Below are 18,597 nucleotides of genomic sequence, written 5' to 3'. Positions count from 1 at the left end.
AAAATCCAGCATGAAATCTGCGCTCATGTTGCTGAGTGAGCTCTCGCTTTGGGTCATTTAATGAAACATACATTAATCACCTCAGAGACAGGTGTCAGGAGTCAGTGTTTAGACAGAGGTCCATCATTTTGTAGACAAAACTACTTTAAAAAATCTCTTGCACAAACCTCAATATATTCATACAGCAGTGGACAAATAATTAATTTATTAGCGAGACCACTGGGCAAGAAAAATCTCCAGTGTGCTGCACAGTACTGTGTTTTAGCTGCCAGGCTAAAAGTATTAGCTAATATAACATAAAATAATGTATGGTGAGACAGTTAGCTAGATAAGTGCATTAGATACTACCAGAGGCAACAGAACCTCTTCTAAAAACAATCAATTCCCTTCGCACAGGCTATATACCTAAATCTTTTAAACTAGCAGTTATCAAACCCTTGACTAAAAAAACCTGACCTTGACCCCTGTCAGCTGTCTACCTATAGACCAATATCAAACCTCCGCTTTATCTCCAAGATCCTAGAAAAGGTTGTAGCACAGCAGCTATGCTCATACCTAGGGCTAGGTTTAGTGTTAGTATAATATATAGATACATATATACACAGTCAGGTCCAGAAGTATTTGGACAATGACAGCGTTTTTGTGATTTTGCCTTTATACACCACCACAATGGATTTGAAATAAAACAATCAAGATGTGATCGAAGTGTAGACTTTCAGCTTTATTTTAAGAGGTTCCACAAAAATATGGCATTTACCATTTAGGAATTACAGCCATTTTCAGCAAAGTACCTCCATTTTCAGGGGCTCAAAGGTATTTGGATAATTGACTGACAAGAAGTTAATTGATCAGGTGCGGTCCATTCCCTCGTTACTGCAAGACAAATGAAGCAGATAAAAGGTCTGGAGTTGATATCAGGTATTGAGTTGGTATTTGGCAGCTGTTCGAATGGAGCTACCAATATGAAGTCCAAGAAGATCTCAATGCAAGTGAAGGAGGCCATCATTAGGATGAAAAAACAACATAATCAACAACATCTATAAGAGAGATAGCAAAAACCTTATGTGTGGACAAATCAACAGTTGGGTACATTCTTAAAAAGAAAAAGCACTGGTGAGCTCAACAAATCCAAAGGCCTGGAAGACCACGGAAGACACCTAAAGTGGAAGATCGCAGAATCCTTTCCTTGGTGAAGAAAAACCCCTTCACAACATCAAGAGAAGTCAAGAATACTCTGGAGAAGGTAGGCGTATCATTGTCAAAATCTACAATCAAGAGACGCCTTCATGAATGTAAATACAGAGGGCTTACAACAAGGTGCAAACCACAGGTAACATTCAAGAACAGGAAAGCCAGATTAGACTTTGCCAGAAAGCATCTAAAAAAGCCTCCCATGTTCTGGAATAAGATTCTTTGGACTGATGAAACCAAGATTAACTTGTACCAGAATGATGGGAAGAGAAAAATATGGCAAAAGAAAGGAACAGCTCATGTGTCAAACATGGTGGAGGCAGTGTTATGGCATGGGCATGTATGGCTGCCAATGGAACGGACTCACTGGTGTTTATTGATGATGTGACTGCTGACAGAAGCAGCGAGATGAATTCTGAAGTGTGTAGAGCTACTTTCTGCTCACATTCAGCCAAATGCTGCAAAACTGATAGGACGTCGCTTCACAGTGCAGGTGGATAATGACACAAAACATACTGCGAAAGCAACTCAAGACTTTTTGAAGGCAAAGAAATGGAATATTCTTCAAAGGCCAAGTCAGTCGCCTGATCTCAACCCAATAGAGCTGCTTTTCACTTACTGAAGACAAGACTGAAGGCAGAAAGACCCACAAACAAGCAGCAACTGAAGGTGGCTGCAGTGAAGGCCTGGCAAAGCATCTCCAGGGAGGAAACTCAGCATTTGAGTTTTGAGAACATGGGCTCCAGACTTCAGGCAGTCATTGACTGCAAAGGATTTTCATCCAAGTATTAAAATTATGGTTATATTTATAATTATGTCACTCTGTCCAAATACCTTTGAGCCCCTGAAAATGGAGGTACTTTGCTGAAAATGGCTGTAATTCCTAAATGGTAAATGCCATATTTTTGTGGAACCTCTTAAAATAAAGCTGAAAGTCTACACTTCGATCACATAAAGGCAAAATCACAAAAATCATTGTCCAAATACTTCCAGACCTAACTATATTATACATATATATATATATATATATATATATATATATATAATTTTTTTTTTCTTTTTTCGATATTTATATGTATTTATATAATATAAATATAATGTCACTACATAATGCAGAAAAACTAGTTGATGCTGTTGTTATTTCTAGGTTGGATTATTGTAATGCCTTACTGTCTGGATGTTCCAGTAGATGCATAAACAAGCTCCAGTTAGTCCAGAATGCAGCAGCGAGAGCCCTTACTAGAACCAGAAGATATGAGCACATCACCCCTATCTTATCCACACTGCATTGACTCTCAATCAAATTTTGCACTGATTATAAAATACTACTATTGACCTATAAAGCACTAAATGGTCTCGCACCACAGTACCTGAGTGAACTTTTGGTCTTTTATGATCCGTCACACCTACTCAGATCAAAAGGTGCAGGCTATTTGTTGGTACCTTGAATAGTGCGTGCTACAGCTGGGGGTAGAGCTTTCTCTTACAAAGCCCCACAGTTATGGAACAGCCTTCCACTTAGTGTTCGGGGCTCAGACACAGTCTCAGTGTTTAAGTCTCGGCTGAAAACATATTTGTTTAGTCAAGCCTTTAGTGAATAGTTTTTTCTTAGGTACAGGGGCAGGTCTGGAGGGTTTCACAGGCATAGAGTGTTGTGGTGAACTGGGATGTTTGGATGCTGTCGCCCCCCCACTCTCACACGTTCACTCAGGTTTGTCGACGGTGGAGTGGCTGGAGCTTTATGTCCCAGGACTCCCTCATGTCTGTGTTAGCTTCTGGCTCTCCCTTTTAGCTATGCTGTAATAGCTAGTCTTGCCGGAGCCCCTGCTTGCTTTCTGCACACAAAGTACATTGTCCTTTAACCATTACAGAACAAGAGAATAATAATCTAATAATCTGTGTTTTCTGTCTATTCCTTCCTCCCTTGCTCTCTCTCTCTCAAGTTACATGTTACTCCTGAGTTACCAGTGATCCTGACTCCTAATGCCCTCCGGACCTGCCTGATCCATCCTGATGTCCACTGTTAAAAGTGCTATACAAATAAAACTGAATTGAATTAATACAGACTAGTGGAAATGAGCGAGTTTATGATTAGTATCCTCTTCTAACAAAGCTTCAAATGCAACATGTTGCGTTTGTGCCTCGACAAAAAGTCAGTAAGAACATTTAGGCTGTGAGCTGTGGAGTTCTGTCCTCACATCATACGTAAAATATGATTTTGAATATGATCTTATTAGCATATTTATTTCCTCTCAATGAGTTTAAGCCTGAGGTGAGTGTATAGTAAACAGGAGAGCAATATGATGGCTTTGCGCTTGGTTTCATCAGTGATTCCACAAACCTGTGTGTTCCTGCTTCTGAAATGATCGTCTATGCACGGTAATCAATCCAGCTTGGAAAAAAATGTTTTTGTGTAAGTCATTTAGGGGTAGAGTTGGCATCTCCTCCTGGTATGATGTCAAGGTCAGTACCGAACAACATAAAAAAACACACCTGAAACTGCTCCTGACTGTAAACTTGACCATGATGATAAGTGCTGCTACTTCATAAAAGTGACTGCCTTCATTTCCACTTATCTGATTATTCAATCTCTTCCTTCCAGCTCCCTCATCCTTTCACACACTTTCAGAAAGTGCTGTATGAGAACTTAACAGCTGCTCTGTGGAATCAAGGGACAATGGGATGTTGTGTAACAGTCCAGGACAAAGCTGATATAGAAGCACAGACTAGTCCAAAGCAACACCGAGCCAAAACATTCACTATTCCAGAGCAGGATCCTCAATGAGTTCTACTTTCAGAAGCAAAGTCCCCCTACACCACATCTGTTCTAAAAACACTGGACGGCTGTAAGCACTGTGGTCCTGTTTATTCATTTTCAGGAAGTGTTTATCCTGGTCAGGGTCATGGAGTGTATCCCGGGAACACTGGTCATGAGTCAGGAATACACATGGACGTGACAGCAGCCAATTGCAGGGCAGCCTGGGCACACCTAGGGGCAATTTAGCCACCAATCCCCTTACTAGCATGTTTTTGAGGTGGGAGGAAACCAGACAACCCAGAGGAAACACACATGGACACAAGAAGTCTACACAGAGAGTAACCCGAGTTCAGGATTGAACCAGGAACCCTGGAGCCGCAAGGAGACAGCGCTGCACACTGTACCACCAGGTCCTATTCATGTAAATATAAATTATTTTTGAGACAATAGGTGTGGAGCTGTGGGAAAACCCTTCAAATGTTGCTGTGGGTGAATTCTGGCAAACAACCAAAAGAGATAAAAAATATAGTTTTGAGCAAAATTTTGTATTTCTGCCTACAACATATTTTTGATACCTCAAGTTTAACAAAAAGTCGGTCTGAAATGAAAAGACGCCCAAAACCTCGCTAGCGACATGTGATTTCCTCACACAGTGAACGTCACGCTTTGAGCAAGTTGTTGTAGATCTGTGTGCCGTAGTGAAACGAACATAATCCTAAGTAGTGAACACACACACACACACACACCGTGAACACACACCCGGAGCAGTGGGCAGCCTGTTTTTTTGCTGCGGCACCCGGGGAGCAGTTGGGGGTTCGGTGCCTTGCTCAAGTGTCTCACCTCAGTGGTGGTATTGAGGGTGAGAGAGAGCGCTGGTCATTCACTCCCCCCACCTACAATCCCTGCCGGACCCGAGACTCGAACCCACAACCTTCAGGTTCACCTTCGGGTTACAAGTCCGACTCTCTATCCATTAGGCCACGACTGAGAAGGTCGATGCCGAAGAGGCTCGTGTTTAAACGCCGCGAGTGACTTTTACCTCAGGTGATGAGACAGAGACTGATGTGGATGAAGCTGAGAATGATTTCCTATCATAAACTTATAATTCTTTAAAATTTGTCAGTAATGTTGTTTATCCTTCAGTAGAGGAGGTTAAAAATGTAGAGGTAGGCACTTAATTGTTCAGTGGAATTTGAATGAAATCTTCAAATGCTTTAATTTTTCTCTCTTTTCACTTTAAAATGCTAGAACTTTAATTCTGATTGGAAAAAAAACATGCAAAAGAGGAAGACACATTTTTCACAAGACACTGCATATTATATCACAGAGTAAACAAAGCATGGCTAAAGCAATATTGTCTCTGTAATTACACAGCGTCTAGAACTTCTGTCTACAACAAAGAAATATTAGCATGTCGTCTCTCTGCACACAGCGTCTCGGCTCTTTAAGGAAATCAGTAGCTTCAGACACAGATATTGACTTTTTTCTGCAATAGGACTGGAGGATGATGCGTTATTGTGTACCTGGTTTGAAAATTGTCCCCATGATTGCAGAGCTTTTATCCGGGGTGGAGTGTCAATATGATTTGTGCTTTGTTGAAAAGCAGCTCCATCTCTGATCGTGTGCTGGGAATGACAGTTTTACACGGCTGCACCAATCCTGAAAAGCTGTATTGTACTCTGAAGGCATGTAAGAAAGACGAAGTGACAGATCTGGAAAAGGCTCATTTCAGCTCCAATATTGATGCACTTTAAAAAAAAAAAATGCTGAAGCAGAGAACAAGCACTGCAACACCATTCACAGTTAAAGAACATGGGGAGCAGAAGTTTCTCCCCCAGTCAGGGTTATCTCTGGCAGAAGGGCAGAACTTTAGAGTAGAACTTGGTAAGAACAAAGTGACAAAATCCTGTTTATTCTTGTTTCAATTTGATCATGTGATTTCTCCCAAGAGGCCTAAATGTGAAATGTGTAATTTAAGGTATGAAGAGAATCTCAGCTGTCAGAAGAAAGCCTGAGGAAACTGATTCTGTGTATGAAACATAAACAATGAAATAACTGAATTAATTAAACCATTCCACATTAGGTTTTCATCATCACACGCAGTCTGATCCCCGCCGAAGTGCGTCTGATCACCAAACCCTGCTTTCTCACCAAAAGAAAGTGAGAACTGTCTATTGTGTGAATTTGTCTAAAAGCAGATGGCAAAAACAGGAACAAGGGAGAAATGTGGTGAAAGTTTGGTTGTGGAGACGTGGGCAGTGAGGCATGCCTGTTCTGCAAAGAGAATTGGACCTATATTGAAGGTTTTATACTGTGTATTTCCAGAAATCATGTTTTTATGATTCCTGTTCCTAACAACTGGTTGTGTTTAACATGACAAATAATTTCTTACAGAAGCAATGCTATTGGCTTCCAACGGAAAACCATTCATCTTATATATTACTTTGAAACCTCTAATTTAACGAAACCATGTATAATATATATTTAATATATTTCTCTAAAATGACATAGAAATAGGCCTCAGTTTTCTGCAGAGAGCAGGTTCATGTTTAACAAACATGTCAGTAAGCTATTAATAATCATTTATATAAAGATAGTTAGAAAGCACAGTTTTCATATTTATTATTTTTATATTTTATTTATTACATGTTAAATTAGAAGCAAAGTAATTCAATAACTTGCAGTTTCTTCATGTGGTTTTCTTTAAATGCTTTTAATATTCTCACTTTCGGGGGAATTTAAGACGTTAGAACTTTAGTTGTGATTCGGAAACATGGAAATACAGAAACAGTATAGACAATAAACTATATATATACTGAGAGAGAGAGAGAGAGAGAGAGAGAAGACACTGTCAGTATTTAATGTGAAGGGTTTTCCCAGAGTGACACATTTTTGAGAAAGATTTATAAATACAATACGATTTCGATTCTAAACGCAACGACTCGATATTTGACGATACTACGATACGATCCTTTTTCACAATAACTGATTTACGATTGCATCCTTACAGACCTCTCAGCATCTTCTTCTTCTGCTTAGCATCATCACACATAACACTCTTTATTAATGCATCGGTGATTGAAGCCTTGAAAAATCTTAACTGAAAAAGAAAATAAAAACGCAGCTTGTCATGTTACTGAGAAACAGCAAAGAAGCGTAAACTCCTCTGTCCTGAAGATGACAGAAATCTTAAAGCTACAGCATTACCTCTGACTGTTACAAAGCACTGACACTGGAGACTCCTTCCATAAATGTTCAATAAATGTTACATTATGATGTAAAACATGTTTTTAATATGATTATTTGGAGCGTCTGCTGTATACGTCCCTGTGAATGAGCTGTTACTATGGAAACAAAACGCATTAGAATGAGCACATTAATATAAACCTGCACTACTGTCAGAGCTGCTGTTATAGAGAATTAATCAATACCTTCTGACCAATCAGAATCCAGAATATGTGTGTGTGTGTGTGTGAGACCTGCAGCAGTGTCCTCAGATGAAACAGCTGTTCTCTGACAGACGAGCAGTCCTGGGCCATGTGCTTCAGCATCAACTCATCCAGAGACGACTGTCCTGACCCTCTCCTGCTCAAACACAGCGTGTGTCCGTTATCAAACGGCTGCAGAACTCCGTCTCTGCCGATCACACACAGAGACAGAAGGAGAGAGAGACAGAAGGACACAGAGACAGAAGGAGAGAGAGACAGAAGGAGAGAGAGACAGAAGGAGAGAGAGACAGAAGGACACAGAGACAGAAGGACACAGAGACAGAAGGAGAGAGAGACAGAAGGAGAGAGAGACAGAAGGACACAGAGACAGAAGGAGAGAGAGACAGAAGGAGAGAGAGACAGAAGGAGAGAGAGACAGAAGGACACAGAGGCAGAAGGAGAGAGAGACAGAAGGAGAGAGAGACAGAAGGAGAGAGAGAAGCAACGTAAAGACAGTCAGAAATCAGATTTCATTCACAGTCTAGATAGAATGACGGCTTGTACAAACTTCAGGGACACACTCAGGTTTCTCCATTACAGATGGAATAATATGTAATATTAATGTTTATATATATAATGTAATATATATATATATATATATATATATATATATATATATATATATTACAGTATATTAATGTTGTATGTGTATACACACACACACACATACCCACACACACACACACACACATACCCACACACACACACATACCCACACACACACATACCCACACACACACATACCCACACACACCCACATCCACACACACACAGCAGTGTAATGTGGCAGAAACAAGAATGAGACGATCTTCCCTGCGACTGTGTGTGTGAGAGGTGGAGTGTAATAGCGCAGGTGAAAGACTGAAAACATTCCCGAGGGCTCAGTCTGATCTCACTGGCTTTGTCGAGGATGGAGACATGTGCAGTGACGAAGAACTGAAATTATTTCCTTACTGAGACAGAACAGATCCAAAGACTGCTGAAGGGAGCATCAGAGCAGGAACACCTGCTCATTCATGCAATTATCCTATCAGCCAATCATGTGGCAGCAGTACATTGGTATAAAATGGCATAAAAAGATGGAGGTCAAGAGCTTCAGTTAATGTTCACATCAGACATCAGAATGGGGAAAAACTCAGTGACTTGTCCAGTTTGGGTGAGTGTGTGTGATTCCTGTTCTTCAGCTCCAACCATTCCGGCCTTTCGCTTCTGTCCTCTGAACAGTGAACTGCTGCTCACTGGACGTATTTTGTTTTCTACATCATTCTGTGTAAACTCTAGACTGCTGTGTGAGAAATTCTCAGGAGATCAGCAGTTTCCGAAAAACTCAAACTGGCACCAACAACCAAGCCACGATCAAAGTCACTGAGATCACTGAGATCACTGAGTTTTTCCCATTCTTATTATTTATATTTGTATGAACATTTACTGTAGTCACATCACTGGCTAACTGAATAACTACATGAATGAGCAGGTGTACAGGTATTCAGGATGGAAAGTAACTCTGAAAGTATTAAAACAGCAAGGCCAGTTCTTTTGTTTTTGCTGTACACTGAAGAGATTTGGGTTTGAGATCAAATTTAGATCAGAATTTCAGCTTTCATTTCCTGACATTTACATCTAGACGTGTTAAACAACTAGAACATGGCACCTTTTGTAACAGACTACACAATTTTTGGAACAGATCATCTTAAAGTCTGTTCAACCACGCGACTGCACAGTGAGAGGTGCACTTTAGTCACTGTCTAATTTTCTCACATAAAAACGCATTTTAAAGAGAATTGGGAATCATTTAGCAAACTACATGAATCTCATTTTAATTCCTGTCTCGTTTTATGAACACGACCGCTTTAGCTGTGATTTGTTAGAAAACAGCAAGTGGCTATACGAATTAGCAGCTAGCAGCAGATAATGCTAAACCCCCAGTGGCAGCGAGATTAAACAGCAACATTTTAATTTATATATACACATACACACACACACACACACACATACATACACACACAAAAAAGTGCAGACATTTACCGTTCCTCGTAGTGTAGCTGCTCCGTGTTCCCTCTGTACTGCTGTTGCTTTCTCCACGGCCAGTAATTGCTGTCTGAGAGATCATAACGGGCCGCTACATCAACATCTGTAATACAGAAGGCAGGCTGTAAAAATGCAACCGGGGCAAATGATTCTAGCAGTCGAAAAGTACACAGGGGGATCAGTAGTAGGGAAATCAGTAGCCTGGGACGAGCAGATTTCATATCCAGACTGTTATTTTCAATTATTCATAGTTGCCCAGTGGCCAGACAAGTAGGTTTAACAGCCAGAAAAAGAAAATAAACCTTCACAGCGCTTTACGGTGTTGTGACGCACCTTGATGCTGTAACTGTAGCGCATGCTACTCCTTCCGAATCTCACCACCTGCTGCACTACACACATCGGTCAAGATGCAATCTGACTGATGATAAAACTTTTTTTTACTAGTCAGATTTAAAAATGAGCACAAAGCCATCATGTCTACACGCAGTGACCTCATGCTTAATCACATCGAGAGGAAATAAAGACGCTAATCAGACTTGAATAATATCTTTTACGTGTTATGTCAGGACAGAACTCCACCGCTCACAGCCAAACGCGACGTGCAGTTCAGTTCCTTTACTCAGTATTAATGAGCTTTATTAATTAACTAGCTCACCATATCTTATTAGATTATGTTAACAAATACTTTTTCATTTTATGAACACCAAGTCATAGGACTGGACAGCACACTGGAGCTTTTACTCGCCCAGTGGGTTTGCTAACGAATGAATCATTTGTTCAGCCGTGACACAGTGAATACACACACACACACACACACACACACACACACATTCACAGTGGAAAGTACAGCCTGCTTTAGAGATAACGCTTAAACGGCCCTGAGCTGCAGCCTGTGAAGATATGAGCACTAATACGAGGCCATTACTCAATCTGATAGGAGCGTCTGGTCTGGTCTCAGCAAAACCTCTGAGATTCACATTAAGAGAAAATCTCTCTCTCTCTCTCACTCACACACACACACACAGAGAGTAAGTTCTTATGGAAATGATCCCATTTCATCTCATGTGAAACAGAATCACGTTTTAAGTTCATTTGTCAGAAGCAGCAGAAGAGTGAAACAGAACACACACTCTTCATATCCACACCACAGACAGTGAAAGAAAACAGCACACTTTAATCTCAACAGCTGTTTCATTGTAATGTCTGTAAACGTTCCAGTTTTCAAAACTGCAGATGAGCAGATTAGAGCATTATAGCAGCTCAGCAGACATGATCATGTCGAGGTTCAGAGTAACGGTTTCACTCTGAAGAGCCATTCACCCTGACACCCTGAAGTTAGCGTTAAGAAGAACAGGTCTTCAGCTCTCAAGTGGTACAACAGAGAAATGTTCACCCCAACGTCAGGAGAGCGTGAGTTCGAATCTCGACACTGCCACTGCCATCTGAGCGCAAAACTGGTCACGCTCTCAACATGGCACCTTTGGTGGCAGATCACACAATTTTTAGTTGAGCAAAAGTATTGGAGCAGATAGTCTTAAAGTAAATTAAAGTAACACTACACACACACACACACACACACACACACACACGTTGGGGTCTGAGACCACAGAAACAGAAGGTTTTAGAATACAAATATTTTGAAATATTTAAAACAAAGAAATATTTAATATTGAAGATTCTGCACTATTTCTAGCTCCCTATTTAAATGTAAGCAAATCTTTGATATTGAGCATGTTTACTTTGTACAAAAAGTACAAAAGGTCAGATTCTCCTCATGTCTGATCTCTTCTATTGAAGCGTGTGATCAGACGACACTCCGGTGGATTTGATGTGGAGTCCATACCAGCTCGAGTCACACTGTCATTAAAGCAAAAAGGGGACAAACCGAATACTAAGAATCTCTGAAATTCATGTAAATATTTCAAAGATTCTACTTTTCACTCAAGCTGTTGTATTAAATTAGAAAAGAATGCAAAATTAAAGTGTTTTCACTAGTCAATCGCCCTAACCACTGAGTATTTTACCCAGAAACTGAGAAACTGGACTGGATTTCTGCTCTATGGATGTTTAAAAGCCTGGACTTTTATTTAGTGGTGTAATTAGGGCTATTAAATATGTTCAATATTCTAACAGGCATGAATCAATTTTTAAAAATTCAAAGGATTTATATTAACCTCCTGCTAAGTCTGTGCTAGTTATCTGTTTCTCCACTGAGTCATGCTAACCTGCTTTCATCAGAGTTATTCTTGACTAACCTCTGACTGTTAAACTGGGTAAACTGTCTACCTACAATGATGCCTAGCACACTAATATCCTTAGGGCTAACAATCAACTTAAAAATTAGAAATTGGGTTTCTCTGACTATGACACACAAGTAATTACATCCCCAGTGGGAAATGGGTCCAAATTTGAGTCACGGTAAAAATTAAACCAAAGGAGGACTATCGGAATCCTGTCCGAGTGACAGCAGGAGTCCTTCTGGAGATCGTCGGCAACTTGTGATGGCCACAAGCAGTAAAATATTATGTGAAATTTGGAAACTGAAACACGCAGTGCTTGCTCAGTAGATTTGGGAGCTTTTACTGATCGAAAGGTTGTTAGTTCAGATTCCAACACAGCCAAGCTGCCACTGTTGGAGCCCTTCAGCAAGTCCCTCAGTCCCTCAGCTGCTCAGCTATATCCGTCTCAGCTGTAAGGCACTTTGCATAAAAGCCTCAGACAAATTAATAAAATATAAAATGGAAAAAAAGGCATAAACAGTCACGAGAAAAAGAAAGTACACCCTCCTTTTGGGCTTGGGATTTGGGCTTGTTTTGCAACCCAATGTTTACGTAAGTTATTATTGCTAAACGTGGTTCTATATGCTACTGAATTATACACCTGGTTTCTGAAGGTAGGTTTACTTTTTAGGGTAAAAATGACTACATATTGAAATCTGAGGTTATTTGTTTGTTTATAGAAGTTGGCGAGGATCACACAGTTGTTATTTAAGTGAAGGAGGGTGTACTTTCTTTTTCCCATAATTGTACCTTTACACTGAAATTGGGGCTGGGAGAATCAATCAGCTACAGATTGTAATCAGCCGATTTTTGCCTTAAATATGTGATTGTCATATTGTCAATACAGCGAACTGATCAATGACACAAAATATGTGAGCCAAACCTGGCTGAAGGTGGCTGAAGATAAAATGAAAAGCTGCACAAAGAAATTTACCACTTACCTGATAGGATACTTAAAAGTACATCATGCAGCCAGGGGTTTGGGATTCTGTCAGCGCTTCCCAGTCAGAAATATTTTTCAAATTTCACTCCCCAAGCTCCATCTAAACCTTTATGCTACACACAGACTGATCGGAGTATCGCAGGGCGCTGACTGGTCCAGCTCTAGTTTAAATGTGTTTGGTTGTATCACGTGTCTCAGTCACAGCATAAACTGTCACGCATGAGTTTGTTTAAATCGCAAAGCCAAGAGTCAGTAAAAATATAGAGAAGTGTAAACATTACACAACATTAAAATACAACAAAAAATAAAAAAGTATGCCTTTTCTGTTGCTGGATGAAAAAATGGTTTTCTCTGCTAAGCATGTAGGGCACTAGGTAGGGTGCACAGCACTGCTGTTATACCCTATGTAGGGAGCAAACACAGCGATTAGGAAATAATTAGGGTCGCTGTTGGTAAATAAATCAAAACAAATCTGAAATATTATATTGCAATATTAAATTAAATTGAAATATATTTTCATAAATCTGCTACATGATTCTAGCCTGACTCTGCTGTGATTCTGCGGTAACTGTGTTTGGCCAACTGACGGACTGCACTAAACAATCTCCAGCTAAACGCCCGGCTCATCTCAGAACCGGATTCAGCACAAATACACAGGTGCAGCACCGCTGAGGAAACAACACAGCGCAGGATCGGCCTCAGGTTCCTGAGCGGAGCCGCACTGTACAGTGTAAAAGCGATGCTGTTGCCCTTACAGTGGATCTGCACACAGTTCTGCGACGGAACCTACCACTGTGGAGGGAGACGTCTTCAGGCAGGTCCACATCCAGCATGAGGTCATCCTCCTCCAGATCACAAGAGTCCAAGTTGTCCAAGTTATTGAGAATGTCCTTGAGAAAATAAAGAGAGAAGAAAAAGAAATAGTGAATAATAATCATACAGTAAAAGAAGAAGAGGATGTTCAGTCCTGAATGGAGATAGATCTTACTGTGTGTGCTCGTTTAAACCAAAGCTTTAGCGTTTCTGAAGGTTGCTGACGACGTGGTGGTGGTGAGGCGGTTGGTTGTTGAGGAGACCATGAACCTCTCATTAACTATTTTGTAAAGTGGCGTCGAGAGGCTGGTTTACATCTGAATGTTGGTAAAACTAAAAATATGTGCATCGATTTTCAGCATAACTATATAGCTACCTCAAGTACCTTTACTGAAGACCAATCTATTGAATTTATAAGTTATAAGTATTTAGGCATTATAATTGACTATAAATTAAATTTTGAAATGTACACAGACTGTGCAAGTTAAGTCAGAAAAGTCTCTTTTGTCTGAGGAAATTATGTAAATTCCATACTGACAGGAGACTGATGATTGTTTTTACAAGGCTTATATTGAATCTTTTTTAACATTCTCATTGATTTGTTAGTTTGTCTCTTTAAAAGTTAATGATGCATTCTAGACTTTGCCTTCAGGGTCTTTGTAGAGAGTTTCTTTACCTAAAACAAGCAGATTTTAAATTTTCTTTTGTACTGCGCTATCTCTTCGCTTAAAAAACTAACTTTTTCTATTTTAGCTAGGTTGTGATGTTTTTTGTGATCCTTTCTTTTAATGTTTATTATATGTTTAATGTATAATTGGTATATATTATATCATATTATATTACATTACATTACATTACATTATATTATATTATATTATATTATATTTGATTGCTGCAAAACAAATTGCCCCCAAGGGGGACAATAAAAGGTTAAATAAATAAGTTAGTGAGTTTCAGTAAATCTGTAAAGGTGTATATGTGAATTCTGGGCTTAATCAACAAAGACAGGAAAGATAATTTAATTTCTCCAATATAAATAAATAAATAAAATCTTGTTGGACAATAACAATTGACACAAAGCCTCTCAATCAATACTGAGGCCATCTGGTTCAGCTGTAAGAAATCCACAACATTTACATTTACATTATCTGAACAGTATGAGATAAGCGTAAACACAGGTCAAAAGTCTATCCATTCAAACAACAAGTAAAATGGCTAAATAAAATAAAATGGCTCCCTGCTCCATCTAAACAAAAAAAAACCTGCAAGGCTATCTCATCTGAATGAAGTTTCACGGAGATGGACTTAAAGCTACACGTCACTACGGCTAGGCTGAGGATTAGACTGTGCCTAAGTGGCAGAGGTTTAAGGAGCACATTCAGCCCTGGAGAGAGCGAGGACTCGTGCCGTGTGGAGGAATTGGTGCACGTGTGACTGGAGTGCAGTAGTGTGTGGCGCCGGAGCAGCAGCCTTCTCTCCTCCCTGAGAGAGCTTAGTCCCAGCTGAACAGCTCTGAGAAATGACTTTTCCTCATGAGCAGCTTCTGTTCCACACACAGAGGAAGGCAGAGGAATCTTAAGAGGAAGAAGGATGTGTACATGACCGAGGGTCACTGATTTCAGAAGGTTTATGATCACAGATGGTGTACAGTATCGGGCTTAGACTCTAAACTTCCTGTCTACAGTCTGACATCAACACAGAATCCAGCTGTACATAAGCTGGTAAAATATTGTACAATTTTCCCTGCTTGCAGTTTGTAATTTGAAAAAAAATTGCAGTTAACAATATAATCTTCCAGAACCAAAACCTAAAAAAAGACAGGAAAACCATTTCAGGTTTAAGGAGAGTAGGAGAGGTGTAATAATATTACCCACTGTGCAGTCGAGAACTGCGACAATCACAAAAGCTCTGCAGTAAAGTGCAGGAAACTGGTAAAAAAAAATAACAGTACATTTTCACTATAATCCTTTTCCTTGGCTGTCTAATGTCCACATGACCAACATTTTCAGTTTTTGAACATGTCTGAGTGCAAAAATAATTTACTTGATCACTTACTATTTATCATTACCATTACCATTAACAGTATCTGTTAAGCGTAAGACGTGGACATGTGTGTCCAATCAAGAGCCTTGGATTGGGGAAGGAGGAGGGGCTTACAGGGGGTCAGTTAATATCAGTTTAAAACACCTACGCAACTGATTCATTCCAGATTCATACGTCACTTGGCTCATCTGCAGTTTTTAGTGGCAGAGAAAAATCACTATGTGATTATAATTGGAAAGAGAGCTCTGTGTTACAGTAGATGGTAGTATTAAAAGTTTAGGGACATAACAGTTTACAGGCTGTCAGAGAGAGAGTGCTAAAAATTGTTATTTGTGTGACATGCGTCAAAGGAAGTTTTGCAAATTTGTCGATAAGTCGACGGTTCTACAAATAATAAGCTAAAGTTGAGAACAGCAGGAGAAACACAAACACAGAACTGCATCTGGATGACAGTCAGAGGAAGAGTGACGCTGAACCTGACAGGAACTACCACGCGACTCGGACGAATCCTCACCTGACAGGACTGGAGCTGTTAATAAGGAGAGGAGAGACGCAACCATGTATAAGGGAAGAAGTTACTCTTTTTTTTTTTTTTTGTCCTAAAAGCTTGCATCAGCAGAAATGGAGATTTACAATTTCAACTGATTTCCCAGAACTTCCTACTGCTGCCTGCACTCTAAAACAATACAGTTATAAAATAAATATTATATAAATTTGTTTATCAATCAATCAATAAATGAATAAATAAGTAAATAAATACCAACGATATTGCATATATACATAATACAAAGCCTAGCATATGTACATATACACAGATCAATTTTATTGTTTCAATTATTTCTATCATTTCTATTATTTCTATTTATGGAAATTATTTATTTGTATTTATGGAAATTCTTTTCTTTTATTTGATGTTATTCCTCCTATTTGTGCTGCTGTTTCAACTTGAATTTCCCCTACGGAGGAAATTATCTTAAAGCCTGATTTTGCCTCATCTCTCACTGGGTAGCGTCAAACAGACGAGCACAAAGATTTGTTTTTGGCAGCTTGTCAATCACATACCTAATAGTGAGAAATTAAAATGAAATCATTAAGAAAGTTGTGGATAACAACAATTCAACAGAGACGTTAAAAACAACAAAAATTTGTCTCAGGCATTATTAAAGAAAATAGCTCTTATCACACACATCTTGACTGCTAGTATACAGGTAACAGTCAGTAAAAAGTGGAAAATATTGATGAAAAGCAAATTTTAATCTATAAAAAAAGGATTCAGCATCAGAAGAATAAGTGCACCAGCTGACCTCTTTAAGCTGCTGTTAAAATGAAATGAATGCCCAGTTAATCCTGTCCTGGGCGAGGGAAGGCACAATGCCTCTGAAGCTGTAGATTTAATAAACTGCTGAACAGGAAGTTACACTCTCACATTCCAACCTCTCTGGCTGTGCTTAAGCCGTGTTCAGAAAAAACTAAACCAAAACAGAAAACTGAGTAACGCAAGTGACTCCTCATTCAGATCGAAAAACATGTTCTACAAAAACAAGGCAGTAACTAGCTGTAATGACACAGAGGTCCGGATCTCATGAAGCCTTTCTCCAGTAGCCAAGGTCAACACGGAAACAGTGACGTACTGATAACATGGCGGCACCGTGTAGTGCAAAACCCCACAGCAAACCCCACAGCAAAACCCCACAGCAAACCATCAGCAAACTCCACAGCAAACCATCAGCAAACCATCAGCAAACCCCACAGCAAACCCCACAGCAAACCATCAGCAAACTCCACAGCAAACCCCCACAGCAAACCATCAGCAAACCATCAGCAAACCCCACAGCAAAACCCCACAGCAAACCAGCAGCAAACCCCACAGCAAACCATCAGCAAACTCCACAGCAAACCATCAGCAAACCATCAGCAAACTCCACAGCAAACCATCAGCAAACTCCACAGCAAACCATCAGCAAACTCCACAGCAAACCATCAGCAAACCATCAGCAAAACCCCACAGCAAACCATCAGCAAACCATCAGCAAACTCCACAGCAAAACCATCAGCAAACTCCACAGCAAACCCCACAGCAAACTCCACAGCAAACCCCACAGCAAACTCCACAGCAAAACCATCAGCAAACCATCAGCAAACTCCACAGCAAAACCATCAGCAAACCCCACAGCAAACCATCAGCAAACTCCACAGCAAAACCATCAGCAAACCCCCACAGCAAACCATCAGCAAACCATCAGCAAACTCCACAGCAAACCCCACAGCAAACCCCACAGCAAACTCCACAGCAAACCATCAGCAAAACCATCAGCGGCAAAACTGCGAAACTGACCTCAGAGCAGCTGAGAGGACGATTTAAGTTTGTTCAGCCGTTATGTTTAGTGCTTAGACTTTAATATCTTGTTTAAAGCGACACATTTATACAGAGCTACAATATAAACATTTTCATTTACACATGAACACGTGACATACACGTGAGGGTTTAGGAAGAAAAATGTGTTTTAGGAAGACAAATCTGCTGATGGCAGTGAGACAGCAGAGAGAGAGAGAGAGACAGCAGAGAGAGACAGCAGAGAGAGAGAGAGAGACAGCAGAGAGAGAGAAAGAGAGAGAGACAGCAGAGAGAGACAGCAGAGAGAGAGAGAGAGAGAGAGAGAGAGAGAGACAGCAGAGAGAGACAGCAGAGAGAGAGAGAGACAGCAGAGAGAGAGAGAGAGAGAGACAGCAGAGAGAGACAGCAGAGAGAGAGAGAGAGAGCAGAGAGAGACAGCAGAGAGAGAGAGAGAGAGAGAGAGAGAGAGAGAGAGAGAGAGAGAGACAGCAGAGAGAGAGAGGGACAGCAGAGAGAGAGAGACAGCAGAGAGAGACAGACAGCAGAGAGAGAGAGAGGGACAGCAGAGAGAGAGAGAGGGACAGCAGAGAGAGACAGCAGAGAGAGAGAGAGAGGGACAGCAGAGAGAGACAGCAGAGAGAGAGGGGGACAGCAGAGAGAGAGAGGGACAGCAGAGAGAGAGAGACAGCAGAGAGAGAGAGACAGCAGAGAGAGAGAGA

The 18,597-nt window shown here is 40.3% G+C and overlaps 1 protein-coding gene across 5 annotated transcripts in view; it reads right to left on the bottom strand.

Annotated features, from left to right (window-relative positions):
• Positions 1-18,597, bottom strand: part of ccser2b (coiled-coil serine-rich protein 2b) — a 62,626-nt gene that overhangs the window by 13,381 nt on the left and 30,648 nt on the right. For all 5 annotated transcript variants that reach the window (XM_026928107.3, XM_026928106.3, XM_026928108.3 and 2 more), the window contains exons 4-6: positions 13,478-13,577; positions 9,463-9,568; positions 7,429-7,585 (exon numbers count right to left, since the gene is read on the bottom strand). In XM_026928107.3, the coding sequence (XP_026783908.1) occupies positions 7,429-7,585; positions 9,463-9,568; positions 13,478-13,577 (363 nt within the window). The remainder of the gene's footprint in view (positions 1-7,428; positions 7,586-9,462; positions 9,569-13,477; positions 13,578-18,597) is intronic.

Source organism: Pangasianodon hypophthalmus, chromosome 12 (assembly GCF_027358585.1).
Source record: "Pangasianodon hypophthalmus isolate fPanHyp1 chromosome 12, fPanHyp1.pri, whole genome shotgun sequence".
In the NCBI taxonomy this organism is placed as follows: domain Eukaryota; kingdom Metazoa; phylum Chordata; class Actinopteri; order Siluriformes; family Pangasiidae; genus Pangasianodon; species Pangasianodon hypophthalmus.
Note: the sequence above shows the minus strand (reverse complement) of the source record. Positions and strands in the feature narration are given on the sequence as shown.